General features: G+C 42.0%; 1 protein-coding gene across 2 annotated transcripts in view; it reads right to left on the bottom strand.

Moving 5' to 3' along the window:
* Window positions 1-26,660, bottom strand: part of CLSTN2 (calsyntenin 2) — a 650,159-nt gene that overhangs the window by 127,267 nt on the left and 496,232 nt on the right. For both annotated transcript variants that reach the window (XM_053308474.1, XM_053308475.1), the window contains 4 exons: window positions 21,463-21,612; window positions 8,813-8,998; window positions 2,394-2,642; window positions 2,022-2,143 (listed from right to left, as the gene is read on the bottom strand). In XM_053308474.1, coding sequence (XP_053164449.1) covers window positions 2,022-2,143; window positions 2,394-2,642; window positions 8,813-8,998; window positions 21,463-21,612 — 707 coding nt within the window. The remainder of the gene's footprint in view (window positions 1-2,021; window positions 2,144-2,393; window positions 2,643-8,812; window positions 8,999-21,462; window positions 21,613-26,660) is intronic.

The following is a 26,660-nucleotide window of genomic DNA, read 5'->3' as shown; positions in this document are numbered from 1 at the left end:
TGTGCCGCTCATCCACTTCATCAGTGCTTTATTTGTCTGGATGTTGGCCAATGGGGATCCAAAGGATAATCAACTTATTTCCAAACATGGAAGGATGATTTTTTTCATTCCTGAGGCAACCCAGACAACTATAGACTAGTCTCTAACCTGCCCTTTTAGGGCAAGGTGATAGAGCGTGTGGTGGCATCCCAGCTGCAGAGGATCTCAGATGATACGGATTATCTAGACCCTGGATATGGGACTGAAACTGACTTGGTCTCTCTAGTGGATGTCCTACGCCTGGAACTAGACAGGGTGAGTGCATCCCTGTTGGTTCTGCTGGACCTCTCAGCGGTGTTTGATACCATCGACCATGGTATCCTTCTGGACCGCCTCTTGAGTATGGAAATTGGAGGCACTGCGTTGGAGTGGTTCCGGTCCTTTCTTGGGGGAGGAGGGTCCAGAAGGTGGTGTTGGGGCCACCTACTGCTCGGCTCCATGGCCATTGGCCTGTGGGGTCCTGCAGGGTTCGATTTTGTCCCCCATGCTGTTTAACATATACATGAAACCACTGTGAGAGGTCATCCGGGGACTTGGACTGAGTTGTCAGCAATATGCAGATGACACTCAGCTCTATTTCTCCTTGTCACCTGATCCTAGGGAGGCAGTGGATGTCCTGAATCGGGGGCTGAAGGCTGTGATGGGTTGGATGTGGGCCAACCCACATCCACTGAAATTGAATCTGGATAAGACGGAGGTAATGTTGGTCAGTAGGATAGCCAATTGGGATGAGGAGTTTTTACCAGTTCTGGATGCGGTTGCACTTGACTTGAAGGAGCAAGTACTCAGCTTGGGGGTATTACTGGACCCGGCTCTGCTTTTGGAAGCTCAGGTGGAGGCGGTGGCCAGGGGTGCCTTTGCACGGCTTCGGCTAATGAGCCAGCTGCATCTCTTTCTCGAGAAGGCAGATCTGGCCACAGTTACCCATGCCTTAGTCACGTCATGGCCGGATTACTGTAACATGCTCTATGTGGGGCTGCCCTTGAAGAATATTAGGAAACTGCAGCTAGTGCAAAATGCAAAATGCAGCAGCAAGGGTTTTGTCTGGAGCTACCCAATGGGAGCACAGCACACCCATTTTGAAAGAGCTGCACTGCCTACCAGTTTGTTTCCGGGTCCAATTCAAGGTGCTGGTTTTGACCTTTAAAGCCCTTAACAGTTTGGGCCCGGGATACCTGAGGGACCATCTGGTCCCAAGGGTTGCTGTCAACTTGACAAGGTTATCTGAGGGGGCTCTTCTCCAGGTGCCAACAATGAGGGAGGCTCGGTTGTCGTGCACGTGGGATAGGGCCTTCTCTGTTGCAGCCCCCAGACTCTGGAATGTTCTCCCGGTGGCTGTTCACTCCTCGGTCTCCATCACAGTTTTTAGAAAATGTGTTAAATCTTGGCTTTTTACCCAGGCTTCTATATGATTGTCTCTGCTGCTGCTTCTTTGTATTTTGTACTGTTTTTATGCTTGTATTTTAAATCTTTAATCAGATTTGTTTTATATTTTAGTTTAATATTTTAATTGTGTTATTTTTTGTAATCTTGTTTTTAATATTCTGTGTAAACCACCTTGGGATTGTTTTTAATAAAAGGCGGTATATAAATTTTACAATAAAAATAAAATTAAAATAAAACCACCCCCCATGGTTAAGAGCTCTCCAAAGTTGCTTTAAGATGCATATGGGTGCTTTAGATCAAAGCATAAGAAATCACCTATGAAATAACTCTGAGTCCAGTTTCGTTATGGTCATATGAGACATAGCTCTGAAAACTAAGCAACTTGGGGAAGCTAAAGCCCTTAGAAATCCTGAGCTTAAGCTTCAGAGATAAACCTTTTAGACTCTCCAGAGAAATCTACAAGCAGTTTCAGCTAACATAGTTATATAACAATGTTATTGGCCTGTTGATATCACAGCTTACAGTCTGTATCAGTAGCTTTTTATGCAATCTTCTGTGGCCTGCGAAATTAGGAATTACTAAAGGAAACTAAGTACCTGGTCAAGCTTCCAATGAAATTCTGCAGGACGAAAGGTATCGGCTTGGTCAAAATCTTTGCGCAGCAGAAACACAAGTCGACAATTGTGCACATAAAGTGCGTAGTGGTGTCGATTCATTTCTAAAAATATATGTTAAAGATAAAAAAGCATCTCACCATGGCTGTATAATTTATGACATATACATTAAATTTATTTATCTCATACCAAAGTGACTTTCCCCAAATCCATAGCAATGATTTAAAATCAGAAGTACCTTGAGGCCAATTCTTATGATTGAGTGTAAAACACCTTTCAATACCAAGTTTTATTCAGTATTTCAAAACTAGGGAAGGACAAAGAAAATGAAGGTTTTAAATAAAGCTGACTTACCTGTCTTATCTGAATTGCAGAGAATAGTTTCTTTCTCAGCTCTTAATCCTGGACTTGGGCCATGCTTCATCCACATGGTGATGGTGAATTGATCAGTTAGATTCTTTGGTACTATGCCATCAGGAATTTTGGCTCCTTGCTTCCCATCAAATTTAAAAATCATGTCATTGCTGTCTATCTGAAGACCAGCTGTCCAGTTAGTTGCTGCACTGGGAGTGGGTAACAAGTCGATGGCACCGGATGATGCTCCTGCAGATGATATATAATGAACATCCTGATGAGACACTAATGAGAAAGCTGTTCAACTGAAATCACCATTAAGAGAGACTGTGACACAATCCATTTAATTTATTATGAATGCCGCCTTTGTTTCCCAGTTCAGCAATGCTGAAGCTAGCACAACAACTTTCCAAACACAATACATACAGACATAAGTAATACATTATAGAAAACTAAGCCCATTTTCCTTCCCTAGTGGGAAGGGCCATAGTACAGTGATAGAACTCCTAGGTTGTGGATTCAATTAATGGCATGAGACACCAAACTGGGAAAGAACATAATAACATAAGAACAGCCCTGCTGGGTCAGGCACAAGGCCCATCTAGTCCAGCATCCGGTTTCACACAGTAGCCCACCAGAGGCCTCTGGAGAGCCCACAGGCAAGAGGTATGTGCCTGCCCTGCTGTTGCTCCCCTGCAACTGGTATTGAGAGGCATTGTGCCACTGAGGCTGGAAATGGCCCAGAGCCACCAGACTAGTAGCCATTAATAGAGCTGTCCTCCATGAATCTGTCTAAGCCCCTTTTAAAGCCATCTAAGCTGGTGGCCATCACTACATCCCATGGCAAAGAATCCATAGATTAATTATGCACTGTGTGAAAAAGTAACTCCTCTTGTCAGTCCTAAATTTCCCAAACTTCAGTTTCATGGGGTGACCCCTGGTTCTAGTGTTGTGTGAAGGGGAGAAAAAATTTATCTCTCTCTACCCTCTCCACTCCATGCATAATTTTATACACTTCGGTCATGTCTCCCCTTAGTCGCCTCTTTTCCAACCTAAAGAGCCTCAGATGCTGTAACCTAGCCTCATAAGGAAGGTGCTCCAGGCCCCTGATCATTTTGGTTGCCCTCTTCTGCACCTTTTCCAGTTCTACAATATCCTTCTTAAGATACGGTGACCAAAGCTGTACGCAGTACTCCAGATGTGGCCGTACCATAGATTTGTATAAGGGCATTATAATATTAGCATTTTTATTTTCAGTACCCCTTCTAATGATTCCTAGCATAGAATTAGCTTATTTCACAGCTGCCACACAGTGAGTTGACACTTTCAATGAGCTGTCCACCACAACCCCAAGATCTCTCTCCTGGTCAGTCACCGACAGCTCAGATCCCATCAGTGTATATGTGTAGTTGGTGTTTTTTGCCCCAATGTGCATCACTTTACACTTGCTTGCATTAAACCACATTTTCAAGTTTTTGATCACAAGAATGAGAATTCTTCATAAGGTTGAGTAATAGAATGCAGAATAATTATAACTTTACATGTAACATTAGCTGACCACAAATTTCAGAATGCATTCAAACTCACAGACAGATCCGATATGCAAATATAGCACTCAAAATGAAAACTATAGATACAACTCAATTGGTCAAGCGATATAAAAGATGTGAAATGGTGTAAAATATGGACTGGATAGGAATGGTGTGAAATGGAGCATATAGAGATCAAAATGGAAACTCCCCAGTACAAATGTCTGATCCCATTTGAGTTCAACCCAACATGAAATATTAGAGATGTGCAAAATGTTTTGACGCAGAAACATTTCGACTCAAAACAGGCCATTTTGAGTGTTTCGAGCTTGAAACAAAACACCCTTAAATAAAGGACCTGTTTCAAGCTCAGAACAAAACAACCCAATTTCAATTCAAAACATTTCAACATTTCGAGTGTCATTTTGGAGACCTGTTTTTCCTTTGCTGATTGGTTTTCTGGCACTGGCTTCCGATTCTGTGGGGGTTTGGGGGAAAGGATAAAAATTTGTTAAAAATGGTCTGCTTGCTCATTTCTTGTTAGGGTTGTGTGGTAGGTAGCAGCCATCATGCCCTACCACACTATGCACTTTGGTGCCCCTAGGAGCTACCCATGGGGAACAATTGGGTTTTTTAATTTCCCCATTGTTCCCTATGGCTGAAACACCCGAAACATTTCAAGTTTAGTTTTGTCAAAACAACTAGTTTGACCACTGTTTTTACAAAATGTTTCGGGCATCTTTTTTTTTGTTTCAAGCTTGAAACAAAACACAAAATCTGTTTTGTGCATATTTTATTTATTTATTACATTTATATCCCTCTCTTCCTCGAGGGAGCCCAGAGTGTTATAGTTACCCTCACAACAACCCTGTGAGGTAGGTTAGGCTGAGAGATACATGACTGGCCCAGAGTCACCCAGTGAGTTTCATGGCTGAATCAGGATTTGAACTCAGGTCTCCCCAGTCCTAGTCCAACACTCTAACCACTGTACCAAACTGGCTCTCATCCCTATGACATAGGGCTAATATCCCTTCTTTGCCAGTTTCCCTGCCTTCTCCAAACCAAAAAAAGAAAAAGCTATTCTGTGTTGTGACCAATCTTCAGTAGGGTAAAAGGGCCTTTGTTAAAGATTAGAAGTGCTGTCACCATTCCTTGTTTCATCCCACCCCCAGCCATTTCACCCCGAGTTTTCTCCTGTTTGGTAACTCTTCATTCAGCTTTGCATGCCTGGTAGAACCTTTTTATTATACCCATACCTTGGGGAATGAAGATGGGCAACAGTTGATGGAAAGGAGTCCCTAATCACAAGGTCTCTCCTAGGCTGGAACTGATGGTCTGAGTGTCATTTCCTCCTAGGAATGGGGCTTATGGCTTCAAATACAAACCCATGATGACTAGCAGGAAATAATGCTTTGGAACCTCTTTGGTGTGGTATCAAGTCCTCTCCACCACCTATTAGCCTTCTCTCTTACTCAAAATAAGGCTATTTCTGCTTAAAGAAGGCGAAAGGCACTGGGAAGGAAGAGAAGTGTACCTCACCCACTGGGGCTTTTCATGTGTTCTTGTTCTTGTTCAAACACTTAAAAAAAACCACAAACACCTCAAGACCTTTCAAATGTTCTTTAGGAATACTTTAAAAACAACAAAAAATGATTTTCAGGTCAAGCTGGTAGGGGCATACCATCACCAGTTCATTCTTTAAAAAAAAATAATCAAAACACCAGAGGTAGCTGTTTCCCAGATATGACATAGATTTGCCAAAAGTTGAATATGCTAATGAAACTTTATCAATGAAGGGGGGGAAATGCAAATGAAATTTATCTGTAGAAAAACCCTCCTACTAGAGGTTCATGTTTGCCATTCTGTCTGATCCATTCCATTTGTTTTAACACAAAATACAATCACCAGATACAAACCTTATTAAAGTATTTGTTGTGCTGAATTGAATTTTCTGATTAGTTTTCATCTTTACATTATATTTAAAGGTTGGGTAATTTATAAAGATATTAATTCTCGTGTATATGTCATCTCCATAAACAGCATCCACAAATAAGACAACACACATTTTAAAATGCATACAAAGACAGCATTTATTTTATAAACACTAATTCTGGGTAAGACACCAAACTGCAGTCCCTAACACAGAGATGTTACCTTTAAGAAATTATCAAGTTCAACTCACCCAGATGGCATAATCTATAGTAAACATTACAAAATAAACTTTACTTTCAAATGCAACTATATAGCCAAGTTCTACCCTCCAGGAGCCCTATTTGCAGCAAGCTGGTATCTACTTTCTGGCAGCCATTCAGGTTCAACCAGGAATCTTGCCACTCCCAGTTCAGGCTGGCATTGGGTGCCTTTGCCTTACCCAATGCTGCGGGGAAGGCACAAGACAGCCTGGATTGGCTATGTGCACAGCAGAGGAGGAAGGGCAGAATTTGCAGAGCCATTCAGCTTACCTTCCCCACCAGTGATTCAGTCTTTCAGCATTTAGCGACCCTCCCTTGCACCCTGGGCACAGAATCCTGGTCAGGCTTTCAGAGGCTAACTAAAATTGGGGTGGTGAGGCCTCTGAAAGGCCTTGGCCCTTGTGGGGTTGGCAAAGAAGAGCAAGGATCTTCTGTTCTGAGCAAGGGTGTGATTGCCCTGGAGATTCTGGGGAAAGTTTTTTTAATCTAACTCCTGACTTAGGTGTAGGCCTACACTTTTGTGGGGGTGGGTGGGGGCAGAGATTATTCACCTGTTGCTTTTCACAATGATTCTGATTGATTAATAAACATTTGGCCCTCCTTCCCATTAGGGTTGTGTGAGCTGTTTTGAATTTGAACCAGCTTGACACCAAACAGGCCCCGTTTGAGGACTCGATGTTGAGCCGGCCTTGAACTGAACCTGCCCCAGTTTGGCTTGAGATCGAGCCAAACATCACTGGCTGGTTCAGGGGTTCTGTTAATTTTAAAAAACTCACCACCTCTGGGGGCGCTGCCATGGCCATGGGGGGGTGTCTCTGGAGATTGCCCCTCCCCCACTGGCCTCTCCCAGTATCATAACAGCCCAGTTTGGGCCTTTGTGTAGTTGTGGGGGCTATTCTGGAGGCCATTGTGCATGCACAATAGACATCTGTGTGACTGGGGACATACAGGTGTCCAAAATATATAGATGTCTGAAAAGGGCCACAACTACATAGAAGCCAAGGCTGGAACCACTCAAACTGGGCCATTATGATACGGGGGGGATGCCAGTGGGGGCAGGGGGTGCCTCCAGAGACACCCCCCATGGCCACAACAGTGCCCCTGGAGGCTGTGAGTTTGCTTGTTTTGAAAAGGTCTTTTTGCCCCTGAACTGGCTCAAACTTGATCTGAACCGGGGGGCGGGGTGTTCAGGGGTTCACAAAACCAAACATGCCCAGTCCGGTTCGAGTCCAGTTGGACTCAAACCGAACCAGGCAAACCGGTTTTGTGCACACCCTTATCTCCCATTGTTTTGTTTTATTGCTTTGTGTCTTCTGGTGTGGAGGCAATTTTTCCTTTCTCCCAACCAGATCTAGCCTTTTCACCTATTTTGCACTGTGGTACTGGAGAGTGTTTTATTTATGTTAAAAGGTGGTGTCCTTAATTAGCCTCTTGGTCAAACAGCAGCTTAATTTGGGCACAGTAACATTAAGCTAATTGCTATTGGTAAATGGATCTATCAAATAAGGATCATTTCTGAGAGGAGTTAGTGATAGCAGTAAATGTATATAGACAATAGCTGGTGGTCCATCCTGTAGCCCAGAATTTGAGAACCATATTTCATTCCTTATACCACACCTCTTTTAAAAGAGCCAGAACTAGAAAGATGGGGAAGAATGCAGCTCTTTGAAATAGTCACATAAAAATAAATGATTACCATACACAGGATCCCTTCGATATTCCTATTTCAAATTTAGCTGTGGACTCTATAGTATGATTCTTTGCTGTCATAAGAGGACCCAAACCCTTGCTCCCCACTCCTTGTTTTCTCCCCACCACCACCCTTATTCCTTTCATACATTGCACTGTAAACAGAATGGTGATTTATACCAACCCCTGTTTTAGGCAGTCATTCATCATAATAAGCAAATACGGACTGACAGTCAGTATAGTTGTACATTTCTGTAATGTATTGGCAAGGTTATTATTCAGTAGATAAGAAAACTAAAAATTCAGATCGTATCATTTAAAAATATGAACGTTTTAGAAGTACACATTAAAAAATTGCCACCTTATTGTGACTAGGTGCCTGAAAGGTTCCCACAACAGTATTGCTAAACTTGTTAGAATGTTCAGCCCAATTTGTAATCTTCTTAAAAGAAAACAGATTTAAGCAGAAATTGCATCCTGGTAACATTTAGCTGCAGTTGCACATAAGAGAGACTTGGCTCTTTTAAAGACAAGGAAAAGCCCAGTTCTCCTGCTGTTTCTACCACTGAGCTCAAGTGATATTTATATAACAAAAGGTTGAAGGAAGGAACTGATTGGTAGACAATCCAAATAATGTGAACAGTAGACATCATGACATTAATTTTAAACAGTTGCAATGTGCATGTCCATCTGGATATATAATTATTTGCAAAAGGGACCTGGAAGCTCTAGATCTCATCACATGCACAGTTTAACTATTAGAGATTGAGGAGAAAGCTTAATTCACATTACTAAGTATGGAGTTAAGGGTTAGGAATGGTTAAGATGTACTGACAATTCTTAGTATTTTGGAAGACCAGTTGGAAATATCAGATTCTGACATTTGCTTTTAAATATCAAGAACCACCAAATGAATTTTGCCAATGAATGAATTTAAACTTAGTCTTCATATTTTAGTGGTGGACTGTCCATAATTATAAAGAAATGTATTAAAAATACAAATGCATACCACATAATTTTTGCAAGGATTTTTCAGAATATGTCTCACGATCACAGCCCTTTCCAATGTAGTTGGTCTGAAGTTCAATAATGGTCTGGATAGAAGAAACTGGTCCGTCACAGGTCTCCAGGTGAATGCTGGGAAATAGAGGTATACTCCCAGAACCAGGTCTATACTCGATTCGCTTATTCCAGTCTAGGGGAAAAAATGTAATTAATCATCACACCTTTATGCGACAATAATGTATTGTTATTTCCACCGGAATAGAATTATTTATATTGTCTGTATATATTTAATAAGCTGAGAAAGCATAAAATACGTTTTAAGTATTATTTTCTTTCAATTGTAAGCTTCCTTTCTAAGGTGGTTAGAAATGTAGGATATGAACTGCAAGGAAAACTGCTTTAAAAGTAATCAAAAATACTCTGGTTCCCTGAAAATATATGTGTTGATAAAATAAATATATTTAATGTCAGAATCAGCCAAACTGGGCTTGGGAGTTACCAGACTATGAGACCACCAGACAATCAGAACAGTAACAAGAGTTAGTTTGCATATGAAAGATTTTTTTTTATTTCCAATGCAACCTATATGCATATATAATTTAGCATATAATTGGCAATCTAAATGGAGAACAAAAACCAACTCCATAGATGTATCTTCTGTCTTCTCTCAGAGTTCCTGCTCAAAACTCACATTTCCCAACATAATGTCCTTAATCCTCATGTTCCTTACTAACCTAATCTCTGCCTCCCCAAACTTTTCTTCTTCTTTGTTATCTTCTCCATGGTCAGAATTTAGTTCATAAGCTCTTTGTAGACAAGGGCTGACATGCTGACTAGTGAAGCACCAGTGAAACAGGAGAAGCAGCGGTGCTTCTGAAAAGTTCAGCAAACTGAGCTCCAATGCTACACTAGTGTAGCACCAGTGCTACTGTGTGTGGTGTGTGTGGAATTTCAACAATCTCCCTTTCACCAGGAAGCATACTGTGCCACATGAAAATATGTCCTTGAGGGGCATAAAGCACTCAGGGACATATTTTCAGGTGACACAGAGGGCTTCTGGGAGAAGGAGCGATAGTTGAAATTACACACACACACACACACACACACACACACACACACACATCCCACACACACAGACTTATACTGGTGCTTCTTCTATGATGCTTCTGTTGCACCAGTGCTTTATTAGTCAGGATTTCATAGTTTTCTTGTGAAACTCTATAAAGTGCCACACAAATATGCTGTACAAAATTAATTATAGCTGGGTAATTAATTATAGCTTATAGCTGGCTTTATAAGACACATGAGGACTTTTTGACTCCCTCTTCTAGTGGCCAAACTCTGTGCCCAGTTTCCAGAGGCAAGTGATCCTTCAGAGAAGTGCTACATGAGCTGTGCTGAAATGGTGCTGAAATGTAAAAACAAAACAAAACAAAACAAAAAAAAACCCCCACCCTAGAACACGCCCCCCCATGCATGCCCCACATAAGCAATTTGTATGTATAGGCACTTTGTATGTATCTCTGAACCTGGGATACTACATATATTACAGTATACTCTGTAACAAAACAGCAGTAGAGTTTGACTGCATACAGTTGAATCTTATCTTATCTTATCTTATCTTATCTTATCTTATCTTATCTTATCTTATCTTATCTTATTCATTTATTCATTCAATTTCTATACTGCCCTTCCAAAAATGGCTCAGGGCAGTTTATACAGAGAAATAATAAAAAAATAAGATGGCTCCCTGTCCCCAAAGGGATCACAATCTAAAAAGAAACATAAGATAGACCCCAGTAACAGTCACTGGAGATACTGTGCTGGGGATGAATAGGGCCAGTTACTCTCCCCCTAGGGGTTCCAAATCTGAATCTTCTGATTTTCAAAGCTGAAACATTTCCTTAGTATATCAGCTGCTTCTCATCTTAGGGCCAGTCCAGTTCATGAAGCCAGCTGAAGCTGCTGCCTTAGCTGGCAGACAGGCAGGGTGTCCCTGGGGAGTTGCTTCAGAGCTCCAGCAGCTTCCTCCTCCACTGGTTTCTGGGCTCTTCCCAGTAACCCCTCCTCTACACAGTGGCATGTCATCACCACTGATATAACTCCTACTCCTTCCACTGTTTTAAAAGAAGAAAAACTGTGGGGAAGAATAAGAGAATAAGAGAATGGAGGGGGTACAAGCGGCAGCCATAACCATGGAGTCAGAGGGGGCTGCATGTGCCATCAGGTATGGGAGCTCATTTGACACAGCAAGGTGCTTGTGCAAGGCCCAGGATAGGGTGCCAGGGGGCTTGGTCCAGCCTCGCTTTTACTTAAGGTTGACATGGATGGAGGCACTCACATACAACCAGTTATACATGCACACAGCTTGTCTAAAAGGACTTTGACATGCCAGTGAGAGTCTTGGACAATTCCATTTCTAAAGACATGTAATTTGAATGTCAAGTATTATTGATTATTAACTCCTCTTGCATTTTCTCTTGTTATTATTGGCTAGGCTATCAAATAAATGATTATATGATAAAAGGAAAATAAGCACATCATGTGCCATCACATGTTGGGCAGTATGATAGCACATCACAGTTTCCATGGGAGTGAATCAAAATAATAATAATGATATTTTAAAAGATCAAATCCCATAGATTTTTAAAAAACAAATCAGACCCATAAATTGACCTGAAACCTAAACACCCATCTATATTTTAGCTTCATCCACCACTCCTCTGTTAATGCTACCATACAGCTGGGACAAAAACCGTCCATTTTTCTGAATCATGAGCAAAAGCCCTCTAAGGATTACTCTGCAGTCAGCCACCAGAATAACTGAATTTGGAATTAAATGATTTCAAATCCAGGCTCAGGCACAAAAGGCTTCCGTTTTTAGAAGAGTGTTATCTTTTACCCAAATATTCTCTATAACTGCATAAATTAATAGTAAGTTACAAAGCTATAAATAAAAGGTTTCTTCAGGTTTACAGCTTTAGCTAGCTAATCCAGTGTCTGTTCATCCAGATGTCGGGTGACCCAAAAGATTTAAGCCATCAACAGTGGCACATGCTGCATGTAACACTTTGACCTTTTCAACTGCAGAGTTTATTTTCAAGTATCCTAATAAATATGGAATATTCAAAGTGTTTCAGATTAGAGGAATGATCCTTTCAGAGTAGTGTATTGAAGTTAAATAATGCACATTTGTTTATGGTATGGGTCTTCAAACAATTAACGTGTGATTTTGCAAAATAAAAAGTTAATAAAGACCCGGTTTTTAAGCACTGAACCCCCCAAATTGGGGGTGGGGCAAAGGTAACTCCCGAGGAAGCACCTGCTGCATCAGTGGATGCTTTCTGGGGGGTTACCTTGATCCTCACTTCCTGGTTTCAGGGGTGCAACCCTTAAAAACCTGCCCAGAACCAGCTTGGAGAGAAAGTATCTCTAAGCCACAGGGATGGTTTTGTTCTGATATTACTATCAAAAGGATTTCCAATAGGACAGCAGGGATTTTAGTTGGTATTCTGACTATCAAGACTCCTTTCTATTGTATCGGAAATCCTTCCAATAATGCCCAATAGTGGGCATATCAGTCCGATATTCCTATTGGACTGATATGATTATAGAGCCCTAATCTCTCTCTCTCTCTCTCTCTCTCTCTCTCTCTCTCTCTCTCTCTCTCTCATCTATCTATCGATGTAATATACCACCCAGTCCACAGACTCAGGGCAGTGTACAAAACAAGAATAGCATCTGAGATTTTTATTTATTTTTTAATTAAAGGGCAAAAGCCTGGTGGAAAAAAAATGTCTTCAATAAGGTTTTAAAGGCTGAAAGGGAGATGGTACACCAAATCTGGGTGTGGGGGAGGAAGTGTTCCAGAGTGAAAGGGCAGCGACAGAAAAAGCCCCTTCTAAATGGGACTTCAGGTACAAATTTGGCACCTTGGCCAAGCATATTTAAGTAGACAAGCTCCACTATTTCTTCTCTTTCTTCAGAGTAGGAAATGAAAGTGGCAGGCAGCTTCATTGGCCCTATGTGGATGCACCCAGAGCTCCTTGGCTGAGTACAGCCAAATAAGCAAGCACCACACTATTGCTAGTTGGAAACAGGAAGAAGGTTACAGGAGGCATGCTGCAGAGGGAACCCAGACAGCCCCTTAGTATTATGCCAAGGGCAGAAACCCTCTTCACCTTCTCCTCTCCCTGTCCTCATTGCTACTAGTCGGAGGGCTATAGGCCATCTCCAGCCACAGGGGCAGGGTGCCTCTGAGTGCCAGTTGCAGGGGAGTAAGAGCAGGAGAGAGGCCATGCCCTCAACTCCTGCCTGTGGGCTTCTCAGAGGCATCCGGTGGGCCACTGTGTGAAACAGGATGCTGGACTAGATGGGCCTTGGGCCTGATCCAGCAGGGCTGTTCTTATGTTCTTATTGTCATGCCACCAGAAACCATCCAATGAATAATACTGCAATGAATAATACTGATATTATTAGTTTTTCTTCTTATGAATCTCTTTCCTCAAGAGATGGCAGAGTGATGGCATTCACACGGTTTTGTGTAATCAAAAATTTAACCATACCCCAAGTCCTCTTCATTTTGTTTTGTCTTGTGAAGCATGTGAGCTTTGGAGTTGAAATTTTGTAAAATGAAGCCAAATGTGGCTTTCTTTTTAATCTACAATACATAATGAGAATTTAGGAAAGATTAAAGGCATCTTTTAATCCTTTCTGTAAATAAGAGCCACTTGTGAGTCTTGGAGACTTTTATAAAGAAGACTTTAATTCACTAAAATTCCTGACATTGAATTCTTCCTTGTAGCAGTTTTTTTTTTTTAAAAGAATGTTCTATGTATAGAATAATAAGGAGTTAGTGCTGTGCAACTTTGCTGTGCAACTTTGGGCCACACACAGAGATATGTGCAAAATGGATGTAGACGTTTCAATTTCCGGGAGGGGGGGGTAGACCAAACCTGGGAAAAATCTGGTATGAGCTTTTAAAATATCCATGTAGATGAAGAGATAAAGGGAACAAATAGGGAAAAACCCAAACGAAAGCCTGCAGTCTTGTGTACCCTAGCCTGTCAATAAATAAATTGAACACAGTGGAACTTGCTCATTGCTAGGTATTTTAAAGATCCAGGGCCTGGGCCCACAGAGCTCAGACCCAGAGACCCACCCCGCCCACCACACATACATTCTGATAATTAACTTTTTTTCATGTTTTCTAAAGCAAACCAAATTTCTCTTCCATGTCTTTGAAGCCATTACTCTCCAGGACATCCTTGTTATATCTAGCATGTCTGGCCCACAGTACTTGCTTTATTTTCAAATTTTCCTCTCTTCTGCAATCACTTCTGACAGTGGCCTCACAATTGTGCAACATTAGGGAGAGGGTTTACTATTTGGGAGAGGATTTACTCTTGCCCTTTTAAAAAATTCAACCTTTTTTATTGCTTTGCTGACACACTTTTTTTTTCAGGGGAAACTGTACATTGAGGAACACTGCCTGCCTCCTAGTCCTGTGATGTTGCTATCCCCTTCTCTACTGACCCTAGAAGCTGGTTGCTGTTACTACTTGCAAAGAGGATCAAGGCCCACTCTCCCTGCACATGAAAAAAACACCTAGCTCTGGGTGGCCAGATCAGCCACCCACATGACTACTGGATCCATCATGGAGCTGGTAGGGGCTGAGGGGATCCAGGGCTGCTCAGCCGCCAGAAGTCCCAGGATGCCCCGCACAACTGCTTCACACCTCGGTTTTCAAAATGGAAACTTATGCACAAGAGCACTATAGTGCAATTCTGCAAATCCTCATTTTTTAGCAAGACTCAGCCATCATGTTGCACTAGCACAACTTTGCTTCTACTGCATGTGGCTCATTGCTCTGGATGTCATCCACTATCTGCCTCACTTAACTTGAAGATGACAAGGATTTCAGGCCTGGTCCTTGCTGGCCTGGACTCACCATAAGTCCTCAACCCAAATTCAGGGAACTGGTATCAGCAACAACTATTGATTGATTGATTGTTCAATTTGTATACCACCTTTCATTAAAACAATCCCAAGGTGGTTCACAAAAAAAAATTAAAAAGACTATAAAAATTACATAATTAAAATATTAAGCTAAAATTTAAAAACATAGATCAGACCAAAAAGATTTAAAATACAAGCACAATATAACCATTCAAAAATACAAAGCATTGTTGGCACCAGGAGCAGAGCCCCCTCAGATGACCTTCTCAAGTGGGCAACAACCCTTAGGAGCAGGAGGTCCCTCAGGCATCCCGGGCCCACATTGTTAAGGGCTTTAAAGGTCAAAACCAGCATCTTGAATTGGACCCACAAACAAACTGGTAGGCAGTGCAGCTCTTTCAAAATGGATGTGATGTTATCCCAGCAGGCAGCTCCATAAAAAATCCTAGCTGCCCCATTTTGCACTAGCTGCTGTTTCCGAATATTCTTCAACGGCAGCCCCATATACAGCACATTACATTAATCCAGCCATGACGTGACTAAGACGTGGGTAACTGTGGCCAGATCTGCCTTCTTGAGAAAGAGACGCAGATGATGCACTAGCTGAAGCCAGAAAAAGGCACCCTTGGCCACTGCCTCCACCTGCACTTCCAAAAGCAGAGCCGGGTCCAGCAATACCCCAAGCTGCATACTTGTTCCTTCAAGGGGAATACAACCCCATCCAGAACTATGTCCTGCCCCAGTCCCACTTATTGGCACAGGATCTGGGGAAAGGGCTTAAATGAAGGAATTCTGCCTATATTTTAGTGCAATTCAATCAGCAATCTTGCCCAAATTGTCAGGCTCTCACAACTCTCTTGATTCCAGGACTTGGAGCTTTCCTGGCCTAGATCAGGGCTGCATCATTTCTGAAGCCCCCCAAATTATAGTTAAAGTCTTTTGCACAATTCAGATTGAGTTGCAATTGTTTTGAACAAAAAAACCCAAAGTAAACACAATTTTCATGCAATGTCCACAGTTGCATGTGCATGTTTTACATACAATTGTAACTCATGAAAATTCTGCTTAGTTTTACTCCCCCCATCCCAATTCTACATCTAGTTAAAAATGTTGCTTCAAAAGGAAGAAATGGAATATGAATATGAAGATGCAACTTCATTGGAAGCCTTGAGCAACAGTGACAATATGATTTCCGTGAAATGAAGAGTTCTTCAGTTATGAGGTCACAATCCTATTCTCCAGTGTCAGGATGATGCTAGCTTATTTACTCAAATGGCCAGAGGATATGCAAAAGTTGAAGATATTAATATGGTGAGTGGCAGTATGAACATTCACTCTCATGAATCACTTCAGGCCAAACTTCTACAATTGCTGCATTCATAATTGTTGTGAAGAAGTGAAGGCTCCTTACTGGATGTATAATGAAGGTGGGGAAAGAGCTTTATAGGTCTAGCTAATTGGGGAGACAAAATGTTACAAAATGTTGCAAATAGAGTTATGAATTACTTGCACTGCAAAAGTATTTAGAGTTTTGAGGTTTAACTATCTCTATCTATCTATGTATCTATCTGTATTTGTAATCAGCTGAAGGGCTACTATCATGAATTAAGCAAGGGCTAGGTGTAGAGGTAGAGATGGAAAAGACACTTCACCACACTTTATATAAAAACGACAATAGTTGTTGACTCAAGGTTTCAGTGCAGTCTTGCTTAATTTAGTTACAGATACAACTTTGCGGCTGGTATTTAGAAACTTATTGTGGCTGGTATTCTTGGCAGTTACAGTATTTCTTAAAGATTTCTTATAGGTGGTACATTTATAGTTCATATGATAGCTTCAACAGACTCAGAAATGCAGGTCCAACGGACCCATGGTTCCATGCCCCCACCATTCTCCCATCCACATGCGAACATTGGGGAGAGGAGCCTATCTGCAGTCAGTGAGACTGCAGAGAGGCGGGGAAGCTGGCTGTGTGGGCAGAAGGACTGCCCACATAGCCAGTTGGGCCAGAGTGAGGGAGGAGCTTCCTCCATGAACTCCGGTGCTGTTGGGCCCAAACTGCAGTGCCAGCATTCCAGCGTAACACTGGCACTGCAAAACCAGAGTTGAGGCGGCGAAATTCCACTCTGACTGAAGGTTCAGAGTGGAGTTTGGTGAAGGGAGCTGCAGGTCCCTTTTCACCCTTACCTCCAGTTTGCCGAGTTTGGACGTGCAGCTTGGGAAACTGGAGGTGAAAGGACTTCTGGTTTCCTATTTCATCTGAACTTTATTCGCCTAGTTGTTTACTTACTTTATTCCTTTCTGCTGTTAGTTCAAATGCTTTCTTTACTTTAAATTAAGAACAGACCAAATTTCCTTTCCTCACACTTTTTCTTGAAGTACTAAGGAGAATTTACCCATCCTCACAACACTGTGTATGTGAGCTTAAAGGTTTTCAATTCTCAACTGATTTTATTCATGATTCAGCGGAGAAAAAACTAGCTCTACCTCTGCTCCTGAGCTAGTCTAACCCTGTTTTTCTCTTTCTAACAAGAGCTTAACTCCTGAGCTAGGCTAAGCCTTTCTTCTCTTTCTAACAAGAGCTTAACTCAAAACAAGCTCTTTTATCTCAAACAACAGGACTATCTTCTACTGACTTTTATCCTTGAGGGTCAGGCACAGGAATGGCTCATTCTAAAGAGCCCGCCCAGGGGTCAGGGGCGGGGCGCAAAGGAGGCACAGCTGCCTCTCCTTGGAGCTCCATTTGCTCATCTCTTCCCATCCCTGCCACCCCAGCATTGACAAGAGCTGCACTGCCTGCAGGCTGGCCATTTGTCAGGTAGAGCTGTATTAATCTTTTATTTGTGGGAAAGACTAAGTTTGTGATCCCTGACCAAAAACAAACAACCTCTAGAAGAGTTTACTAGAGTCACAGAACTGTAGTGATGCACTTCCTTCACAGCATAGTCAAATGCAGGCCTATTCACACATAGGACTCATTGGATTGAATGGGATTTACCTTCATGTAAGGGTACAGTGAGTCTCAATGAATATATGTATCTGGCTTTAAAAACTCCATCCAATATACATTTTACAAATATCAGGGGTATTTAAAACATTTTCATGTTGTCCTTGAAAATCAATTAAACCTTAAGATCAAGTTAAAGAAAAAAAATCTAACAGAAGCCTAACAATTGGAAAAGACATCTCAATGTTCTTACAAAATAGCCTACCAATGTTGTGATTTATGCATTCTATGAAACCTGGATGAAATGAAAAAATTGACAGGTCAAATAAAAAGGATAAGTGCAATATGGAATGTAACCTTAAGCTATCCATGATGTATAGTGTATAATGAAGAGGACAGTCAGGACTTTGTTACGGCTCCATCAATAACAATGAAATGTACAGTTGTATCACAGGTTGCCATTGCTTTGCTGAGCATATGACACATACACAATGGATACTTAAGTGGTTAAGGATCAATGACAGTGTAACATCTTGGAGAAGAAATCACTTTTGATATTCCTTCAGTCTGTGAATATCTTATTTTCACAAAATGCCATTCTGAGGTAGATCAGAAGATCAGAAGGCCACATAGTTCAGCTCTCTAAGAAAAGCATTATCTTTCTTCCTTTCTTGAAAGTTCACTACACTGCAGATTCTAAAGCTTAGAAGAATTGAGAGAGAAAGGCTCAGACTCTGCTCTGCTGTAATTTATTTGTTAGTGCTAAGCCTGCTCTGAATTCTTAAAAAACCAGAAATCACTTTTGCAACCTAGGGGGGGAAAAAAAGACACACTGAACTCCATTCTCAAGGTCAAGATATTTCCTGTTTCTACATTCCACCCATGTTGTTCACTCCATAAAAGAGGGAGTTAGACAATCATACACAGTTGTGTATTGCTGCACTTATTCCTATGTACACACTTATCTACATATAGGATGCTCACTAATTCCCAAATGGCAAAGAAAACATTATGCCAGATTGATATCCCTATCCACTAAGGTCAATGCAGATGAACTGCACTCTGTAAAATTCTCATGTAAGCATCTGGAAAAAATCACAACAAAGTATGACCTAGATTTGTTACCTCGGATGTTCTTTTCCTACTTCTGCATCCCAGTGGATTATTAAAATAGGTCACAGTTAGACAATCAGTCATAAGAAGGACTAATACTGAAAATAAAGCTTTGGCTAGAACGACAAACTACAAAGAGACACATAACACCAGAAACAGAAAGAAACCCAACCAGGCTTTGAACTTGCAGAGGCAGATTCTAATTATCACATAAATATTCTAGCTCTTGAGGATCATATATAGTCAACCTTCTGGAAGAATATCAAGCAACTGATTGGGTCGGCAATAGGAATGTGCAAACAGGTTCGACTGTTCAGGGTCGGACTGAACCACCCACTTTTTGGTCCGACCCAAGACTTTACCAACCTCCCAGCCGTTCAGGAGGTTTCTGATTTTTTTTTTTTAAATGAAAAACATTTTTTTTAACTTACCCCCTCCAGGGGACCCAGGCCACGCAGTGGCCAATTGTGCAGGTGTGGCGGCCTCCAAAATGGCCACTGCACTGGAGGGGGAAGGCCTGAATGGGCCGAATAGCTGGCTGAATGGGCCAGTTTGGGCAGTAAGGAAGGCCAGCGGGGGGGGACCTCCACGGACCCCCACCGCCTCAAGGAATTCCCCTAGAGGGGATAAGTTTAAAACAGTTTTAATTAAGGAAAAAAGACTGCAACCCCCACCATAATGAACCGAACCGGGAGATGGGGTTCGAGGGGGTGCCAGATCGTCCAGTTTGGGTCCAGTTCGGACTAAAACTGAACTGAACCAGCCTGTTTCATGCACATCCCCTAGTCAGCAACTGGTACCACACTGCCTTCCCTCCCCAGGCTGAATCAAGCAACATAAGAATGCATGTTGGTCCACAAGCACACATAAAACTATCGCATTGGATCTTGGATATAACACCAAACAATCTCAATGGGTTTGGGGTGTCTTTTTGGGCAACCATTGCCAGCATAACTTTACAGCTGACTTCATACAATCAGGACTCATGACATTTAATGGAGGTAGGGGAAATGGCTACACAACCATGTATTTATTCTTGATGCAACAGGAGAGCAAAACAGATAGCTTAAGTTGTTCTAGGCAATAACCACATAGTTTCTCAAATGACTGCCTTTTCTTTCCTGTGATTAAATGTTCCTGGTCCTCTGGCAGGAAGCTGATTGTAAAGAAGCAGTATGACCCAGGGTGTGCCTTTGAATTGATAGTTCAATGGAAGAATCAGAAGCAATCCCTATTCCTAAGGATAAGAATATCCCTAGCAATAAGAAACTGTTCAGCTGCAGACCAAGAATGAGATTTGTGGCTGCCCATTATCACAATGCTTAATCTTTACATTGATCCTTTCATCAACCCGATTGCCAACCAGGGCCATAAGCAGTTCACTTGTGATGTTTGCCTGTATTCAGGTCTTCTCTTGGATTCTCAGATGGAGCCTGTGGTCAGGGAATATTTTACCAGCTTTGATTTCTTGATTCACAGTTACAAATCCTGAAGAGATACCTTGCCACTAAGGCTTTGGTAACTTTCCAGCTAAAGTTCTATAGGGAACAACATTTCTCCAAAAAGAAATTCAGAAGAGAATTTCAGGGTTGTTCCTTCCAAAGAGAAAATGAAATTCAAAGAGGATTTACATTGGAGAATGTTCTCAGACAGTTTCTCTATATCCCTAAGATATATGTGAGACTTCAGCTGGTGCAGAACTCAGCAGCTAGATGCTTGCAATAGACACTGTGATTGTATTACATCAAATTGAAAAAGCCCTACTAGCTACCAATTTTCTTGAACTAAACTCAAGATACTGCTTCTTAACTTTAACATCTTATATGATCTGACTCCTCTATATTTCTGAGAAGGCTTTTTCCAATATATACCTTTCTACTGACTGACGTCTAGCAATAAGATTTTGTGCACCCTTAACCCCAGGTTCGGGGTTGTATGTATGTGTGGGCTGCAGGAAGCCTGTGAACACACAGAGCTGGGCAGCAAGAACGCCTGGAAGAGGAAGTATGCCTCAATGCACCACACTCCTGGTACGGTGCATGAGGGATGCCAGAAGACCTCCTCCTCCGGATCCCTGCTCAGCTGCTCACTGTGGCACCGATTGTGTGTTGGAGGAGCAGCAGAACCAAGAGGGCAGAATCGCTTTTTCGTGTGTGGGGAAGGAGGCAGGAGCCTGCCTCTGTTCCAGCCCTCCATCCTGCCCACTCATATTCGTGTGCACAACCTCATTTACTGGTGGCTCTGAATTTATGGAATGTATCATTATATAAAATCTGTGTCTGGGCTCTTGGCTAATTAGCAGGCTATTAGGAGTGATTTTTTATTTAGACATTCAACATATTTAAATGTCGCAGCATTATAACTGGTTTTAAGTAGTTGTTTTAATTATTGTCTTAAATTGTATTTACTGTAGTGTTGAAGTTTACTGGGTGTTAAACTTAAGAATTACTAGATGTTAAATTTACTGGGTGTTAAAGTTAGGAATTATTGCTCTCTGCTTTGGGAATGTAACCAATTGAAAAGCAGACTAATTAAACAATAAAACTATATCCCACCATTTTACATTTTATGAATATCTCATTTGTGCTGCAAACTGCAAAATCATTTCTAAAGAAATAACAATATACAATTCTTACCTTGCCATCCAGGTTTACATACAGGCTTGACCTCAACTCGTACCAAGACATCTTCCATTGCACGTTTTTGCCCACAGTCAAAAGCAGTTACCATTATCTCATACTGGCGCTGTTTGTCATAACTCAGCTTCTCAGTATTTCTGATATTCCCTGCAGGTGCAACACAGGACAATAATCAGCAATAGTTTCGTTGTCAATCTCTACTAGGTCCATGCAATTGCCTGTAGTAAAGACGTATAATAATTTCCTAAAGTAAAAAAAAAAACCTCTATATAGTAGAAAGTGGGAGCATAAAGGTAGAAAAGGAGAACAATATGAAGTACGGAGTCAAGTCTGAGCTCCACAGGTAATCTTTTTTTTAAAAGTTCTCCCCCCCCCCGCCTTGTAAGATTGCTTGAGACATTGGGAATTGTAATATTAGCCTCCACATGGGCATGAACCCTGTCTTAGGACTCAGCCAGACAAGCAATAGGAATGACCCAGGTGTAGGGATGTGCACAAAATCAGTTTGCCCGGTTCATTTTGAATCAAAACCAGATTCAAACCAAACAGGGCATGTTCGTCCCCACCCCACCCACCCCCACCCCACCACCACATTAGTTTAGGTTCAGATTTGAACTGAAACTGCCTGGTTTGAAGCTGAGTGGCCATTGTGCATACAAACAGGGCTGAAACAACCCCAAAACAGGCCTGGTGAGACTCAGGGGAGGCTGGTGAGGGGAGGAGGAGACCCCACCATGGACACAGCATAACCCCCTGAGGCCACTGAGGCCCTCATAAGTTGAACTTTTTAAACACAATTTGTCACCTGGCGCGCGCGCGCACACACACACACACACACACACACACACACACACACACACACCAAATCCATGAACCAGCTCAGGGGATTTGGCTCAACCTTGAGCTGAACCGGGCCCAGTTCAGTTCAAGATTGAGCCCTTGTACTGAACTGGCTCAAGCTTGAACCAGCTCAAGATTGAGCCAGTTTGCACATCCCTACCCAGGTGTAATGGAAAAATTCTAAACAACTCCTGTTGAAAAACAAACCCATGTGCTTCCTTTACCCTTTGTCAGGAACTGCCTGGTTTGAAGCTGAGAGACTCTGGCCGCATTCACACGTAACATAAAACCAGAGGTGAGGGGTCTCTGGTTTCAATATTTGAGTGTCTGAATGAGGACAACTGCAGTTCAGAAAGAAAATAGACCCACAGTTTTCCTCCCTGGACAGTTATTTGTACCTTTGGTTTGTAGTAAGGTCCACTTCCTGGACTTCTGGTTCTGCAGTGCCAGTGTTATGTCTGAATGCTGGCACCACAGTCTGGTTGCTTTGCAAGCTGCTCCCTTGCTTTGGCTGCTATTGGCTGCCAGGGTTGTCCTTCAGTGAAGCAGGAAGCCCAGGCAGCCAGTTCCCCCTCTTCTTTTTAGTCAGTGAGACTGGAGAGAAAGAACTCTCCTGAATGTCTGAATTTGGATGGGAGAGTGGGGGAGGGAGAGTGGGAAGCAGGGAGTGGAACCATGCATCCATTGGACCCGTGGTTCCACATTACATGTGAGTGCGATCATTGAGCCTTTATCCAGCTTCTTTGTGTGCCAAACTGCTGAATTGCAGCAGCCTTACCAGAACATAGATGTCTCAGGCCCATGACTGGCCTTGCCCATCTGAGCAATGGGGTTGCTCCCAAACAGAAAGGACATATAGACTTTCTGTTTGGACTAAGGTGGTCTTTTTGGACCTAGTGCATGGCTGTCTTTATTCCTCATTTGTCTGCTGAGCTTTGACCCCTGGTTTTGGCTCCAATGCTTAGCTCCAGGTCTGTTCCCCATCCCCACACAATCCTGGTTCCCTGCTCAACCCTCCCAGTCCCGACTGTGAATCCTAAACTAACATGTAGTGGCTGCCCATGGCCCAACCCTGATACCCACCACAGATTTTGAAAGAAATGAATAGAAGGGACAGAATGGGTTGGACTTTGGTTGTGTTTGCTTATTGACAAGGAAATACAACAACAATCTTAGATTCTGTTTCCTTTCAAGTAGTAGCCTTCATCAGACTTTCCTTTTGTGTGGATGTTTTGCAAAAGTTAGCAGGCAATGGAAATAGTTTTTTAGTCTCATTTATGGTGAATCATACAAGCTTTTAAAAATGATACTCTTGTGCTACCAGTTGAAAAATAAAATTCTGAAGCAACAAAATCAACCTGACAGAAGCATAAATGTGACAAATCACCTGTCTTGGCAACAAAGGACTAGGAGTGTTCACAAGAAAATGAAAACAAATATCAGTTACCTCTTTCTAGAAGGATAGACTCTCAACAATCTAAAGCAGTCTTTGTAATTAATGAGTTCAGCATTTTAATTCAGAATTTTTTTCCTGAATGACAATTCCTTCTCTAGCTAAACCCAGAAAATATTTAATATACATTTCATATTATGTGTGCTAACAGATTAAAGCTTTATGTAGCCAAGGTGTTCAATCTTCCTCATATCCTGAAGCTGTGCTCATTTTCAGTGTGTTCATGTAGTACTTTGTATATCTTATATTCTGATTTAAATTGAATACATGACTAAAATAGTTTAGTCAGAATTTTGAACATTTGATTAACCCTGCGAACTAAGCAAAGACACACCCTTTAAAGTGCTGATTCTCTTATATTTAGCAGGGGGAGAACAACTGGCCCTATCCAACCGCAACACAGCATCTCTCCAGTGCCTGTTGCTGGTAACTGCCTTATATTTGTTTTTAGACTGCAAGCCCTTTGGGGACAGGGGACCATATTATTTATGTATTATTTATTTTTCTATGTAACCTGCTTTGAGAACTTTGGTTGAAGAGCAGTATATAGTACATTGTATTGTACTATACAATGTACAATACAATTCATTGTACATGAACTACAAAAGGTAAAACAACTTTTCTTGAGCCAAACCCATTAACATGGAGAATAATCCTAGAGCATTTTAGCCTACTTGCAAGTAGGCTTATGATATCACCCAGCATTCTGTGTGTGTTCGTGTATGTCCCCTATCGACTTTGCAATGCCTGAACCAATATGAACCAAATTGGTTGCAATTGCAGGGACACAAAGGAACACCTCAGTGGTGTAGGTTGTGATTATGTCATCCACCCCAATTCAAGATGGCAGACACTTCGAGGTGCAAGTGGGCTAACTTGGGAACCACCTAACAGATTTGAACCAAATTTGGGACAGTTGTAGTGAGTAACACACAGGGACACACAGGCAGGATTTGTGATGATGCCATCAACCCCAATTCAAAATGGCAGACACTTCAACACTGAGGTGCAATTGGGCTAACTTGTGAACTGCCTAACTATCTGAACCAACTTTTGCCCAGTTGTAGGGGTTGCTTCAAGATGGCAGACAGATGGAGGTGCAAGTGGGAACCAATTAGGACCAAATTTAATACAGTTGCAGGGACACCTCAAACACATAGTTTGTGATGATATCATTCACCACAATTTCCACAAGGAAATTACCTCTTGGACAGATTCCAGATGCTGTCAATTGGAGACTGTTGCTCTTCAAAATCTGAGCTTAAGTATGGGCTCCATACTTTCTCCAATGCTCTTTAACATCTACATGAAACCGCTGGGAGAGATCATCAGGGGATTTGGAGTGGGGTGTTATCAGTATGCTGATGACACTCAAATCGACTTCTCCATGTCAACTTCTTCAGGAGATGGCATAACTTCCCTAAATGCTTGCCTAGAAGCAGTAATGGGCTGCATGAGGGAGAATAAACTGAAACTGAATCCAGCTAAGATGGAGGTACTTATTGTGTGAGGTCAGAACTCTAGAAATGATTTTGATCTCCCTGTTCTGGATGGGGTCACACTTCCCCAAAAGGAACAGGTCCGCAGTCTGGGAGTACTTCTGGATCCACACCTCTCCCTGGTTTCTCAAGTTGACACGGTGGTCAGGGGTGCTTTCTATCAGCTTCGGCTGATACGCCAGCTGTGTCTGTTTCTTGAGATCAATGACCTCAAAACAGTGGTACATATGTTGGTAACCTCCAGACTTGACTTCTGCAATGCGCTCTATGTGGGGCTGCCTTTGTATGTAGTCCGGAAGCTTCAGCTGGTACAGAACGTGGCAACCAGGTTGGTCTCTGGGTCATCTCAGAGAGACCACATCACTCCTTTGTTGATAGAGTTACACTGGCTGCCAATAGGTTTCCGGGCAAAATACAAAGTGCTTGTCATAACTTATAAAGCCCTAAATGGCTTAGGCCCTGGGTATCTAAGAGAATGTCTTCTTCATTATGATCCCCAACACCCATGGTCCAGAGAGGTCCATCTCCAGTTGCCGCCAGCTCGGCTGGTGGCCACACGGGGACGGGTTTTCTCGGTTGCTGCCCCAAGACTATGGAATGCGCTCCCTGCTGAGATACAATCTTCTTATCTCTGACAATTTTTAGAAAGCATTTGAAAACCCAAGCTTTTCACTCAAGCTTTTTCTGTTCTTTAAATTTTAAGGTTTTAATTCATGGTTGATTTTTAAATTGTTTTAAGTTTTTGTATATATTTTAACTTGTTTTATACTATTGTTAACTGCCCAGAGATGAAAGTTTGGGGATGAGATGAAAGTACAAATGTAATAAATAATAAAATAATAAAATAAAAATAAATTTAAGATGGCAGATGCATGAACATTTGACATACGAGTGGGCTAACTTGTGGACTGCCCAAATGATTTGGACCAAATTTAGCCCAGTTGTAGGGTTAGTGAAAGGAAAGTAGGCAGAATAGTTCTTACTAGAACAACTTGTTCTAAATCTTGCTGCACATATATAACAAAAATGCTTGGGATCCTAGGAAATACAATACAATGCTTGTGGTGAAATGGGGGATTTGTCTTGTTCTAGAATTTCAGTTAGAAAATATTTATATTTATGTTTCAGGTAAGGTATAAAGTTACACTGGAGGTTTTATGCTGAACTAGCTGAACCGGGCACAGAGCATCTACACCTCTAGTTCACCCCTGCCCCCACTCTCCTCCACCATCCCCCTGCCACCATCCTTATCTTCTTCACCTCCACTTCACCCACCTGCCAGCCAACCTTTTCCGTCATTTCACCCCGGTGCTTCTGCTGCCCACCTGCCTTCCCACTCGCCTGCCTGCCAGCCAGCCACTACTTCCCTCACCCATCTGCCCACCACTGCCACAGTCATTTTC

Source organism: Hemicordylus capensis, chromosome 3 (genome assembly GCF_027244095.1).
Source record: "Hemicordylus capensis ecotype Gifberg chromosome 3, rHemCap1.1.pri, whole genome shotgun sequence".
NCBI classification, from domain to species: Eukaryota; Metazoa; Chordata; class Lepidosauria; order Squamata; family Cordylidae; genus Hemicordylus; species Hemicordylus capensis.
This window is presented reverse-complemented; position numbering and strand designations above follow the sequence as displayed.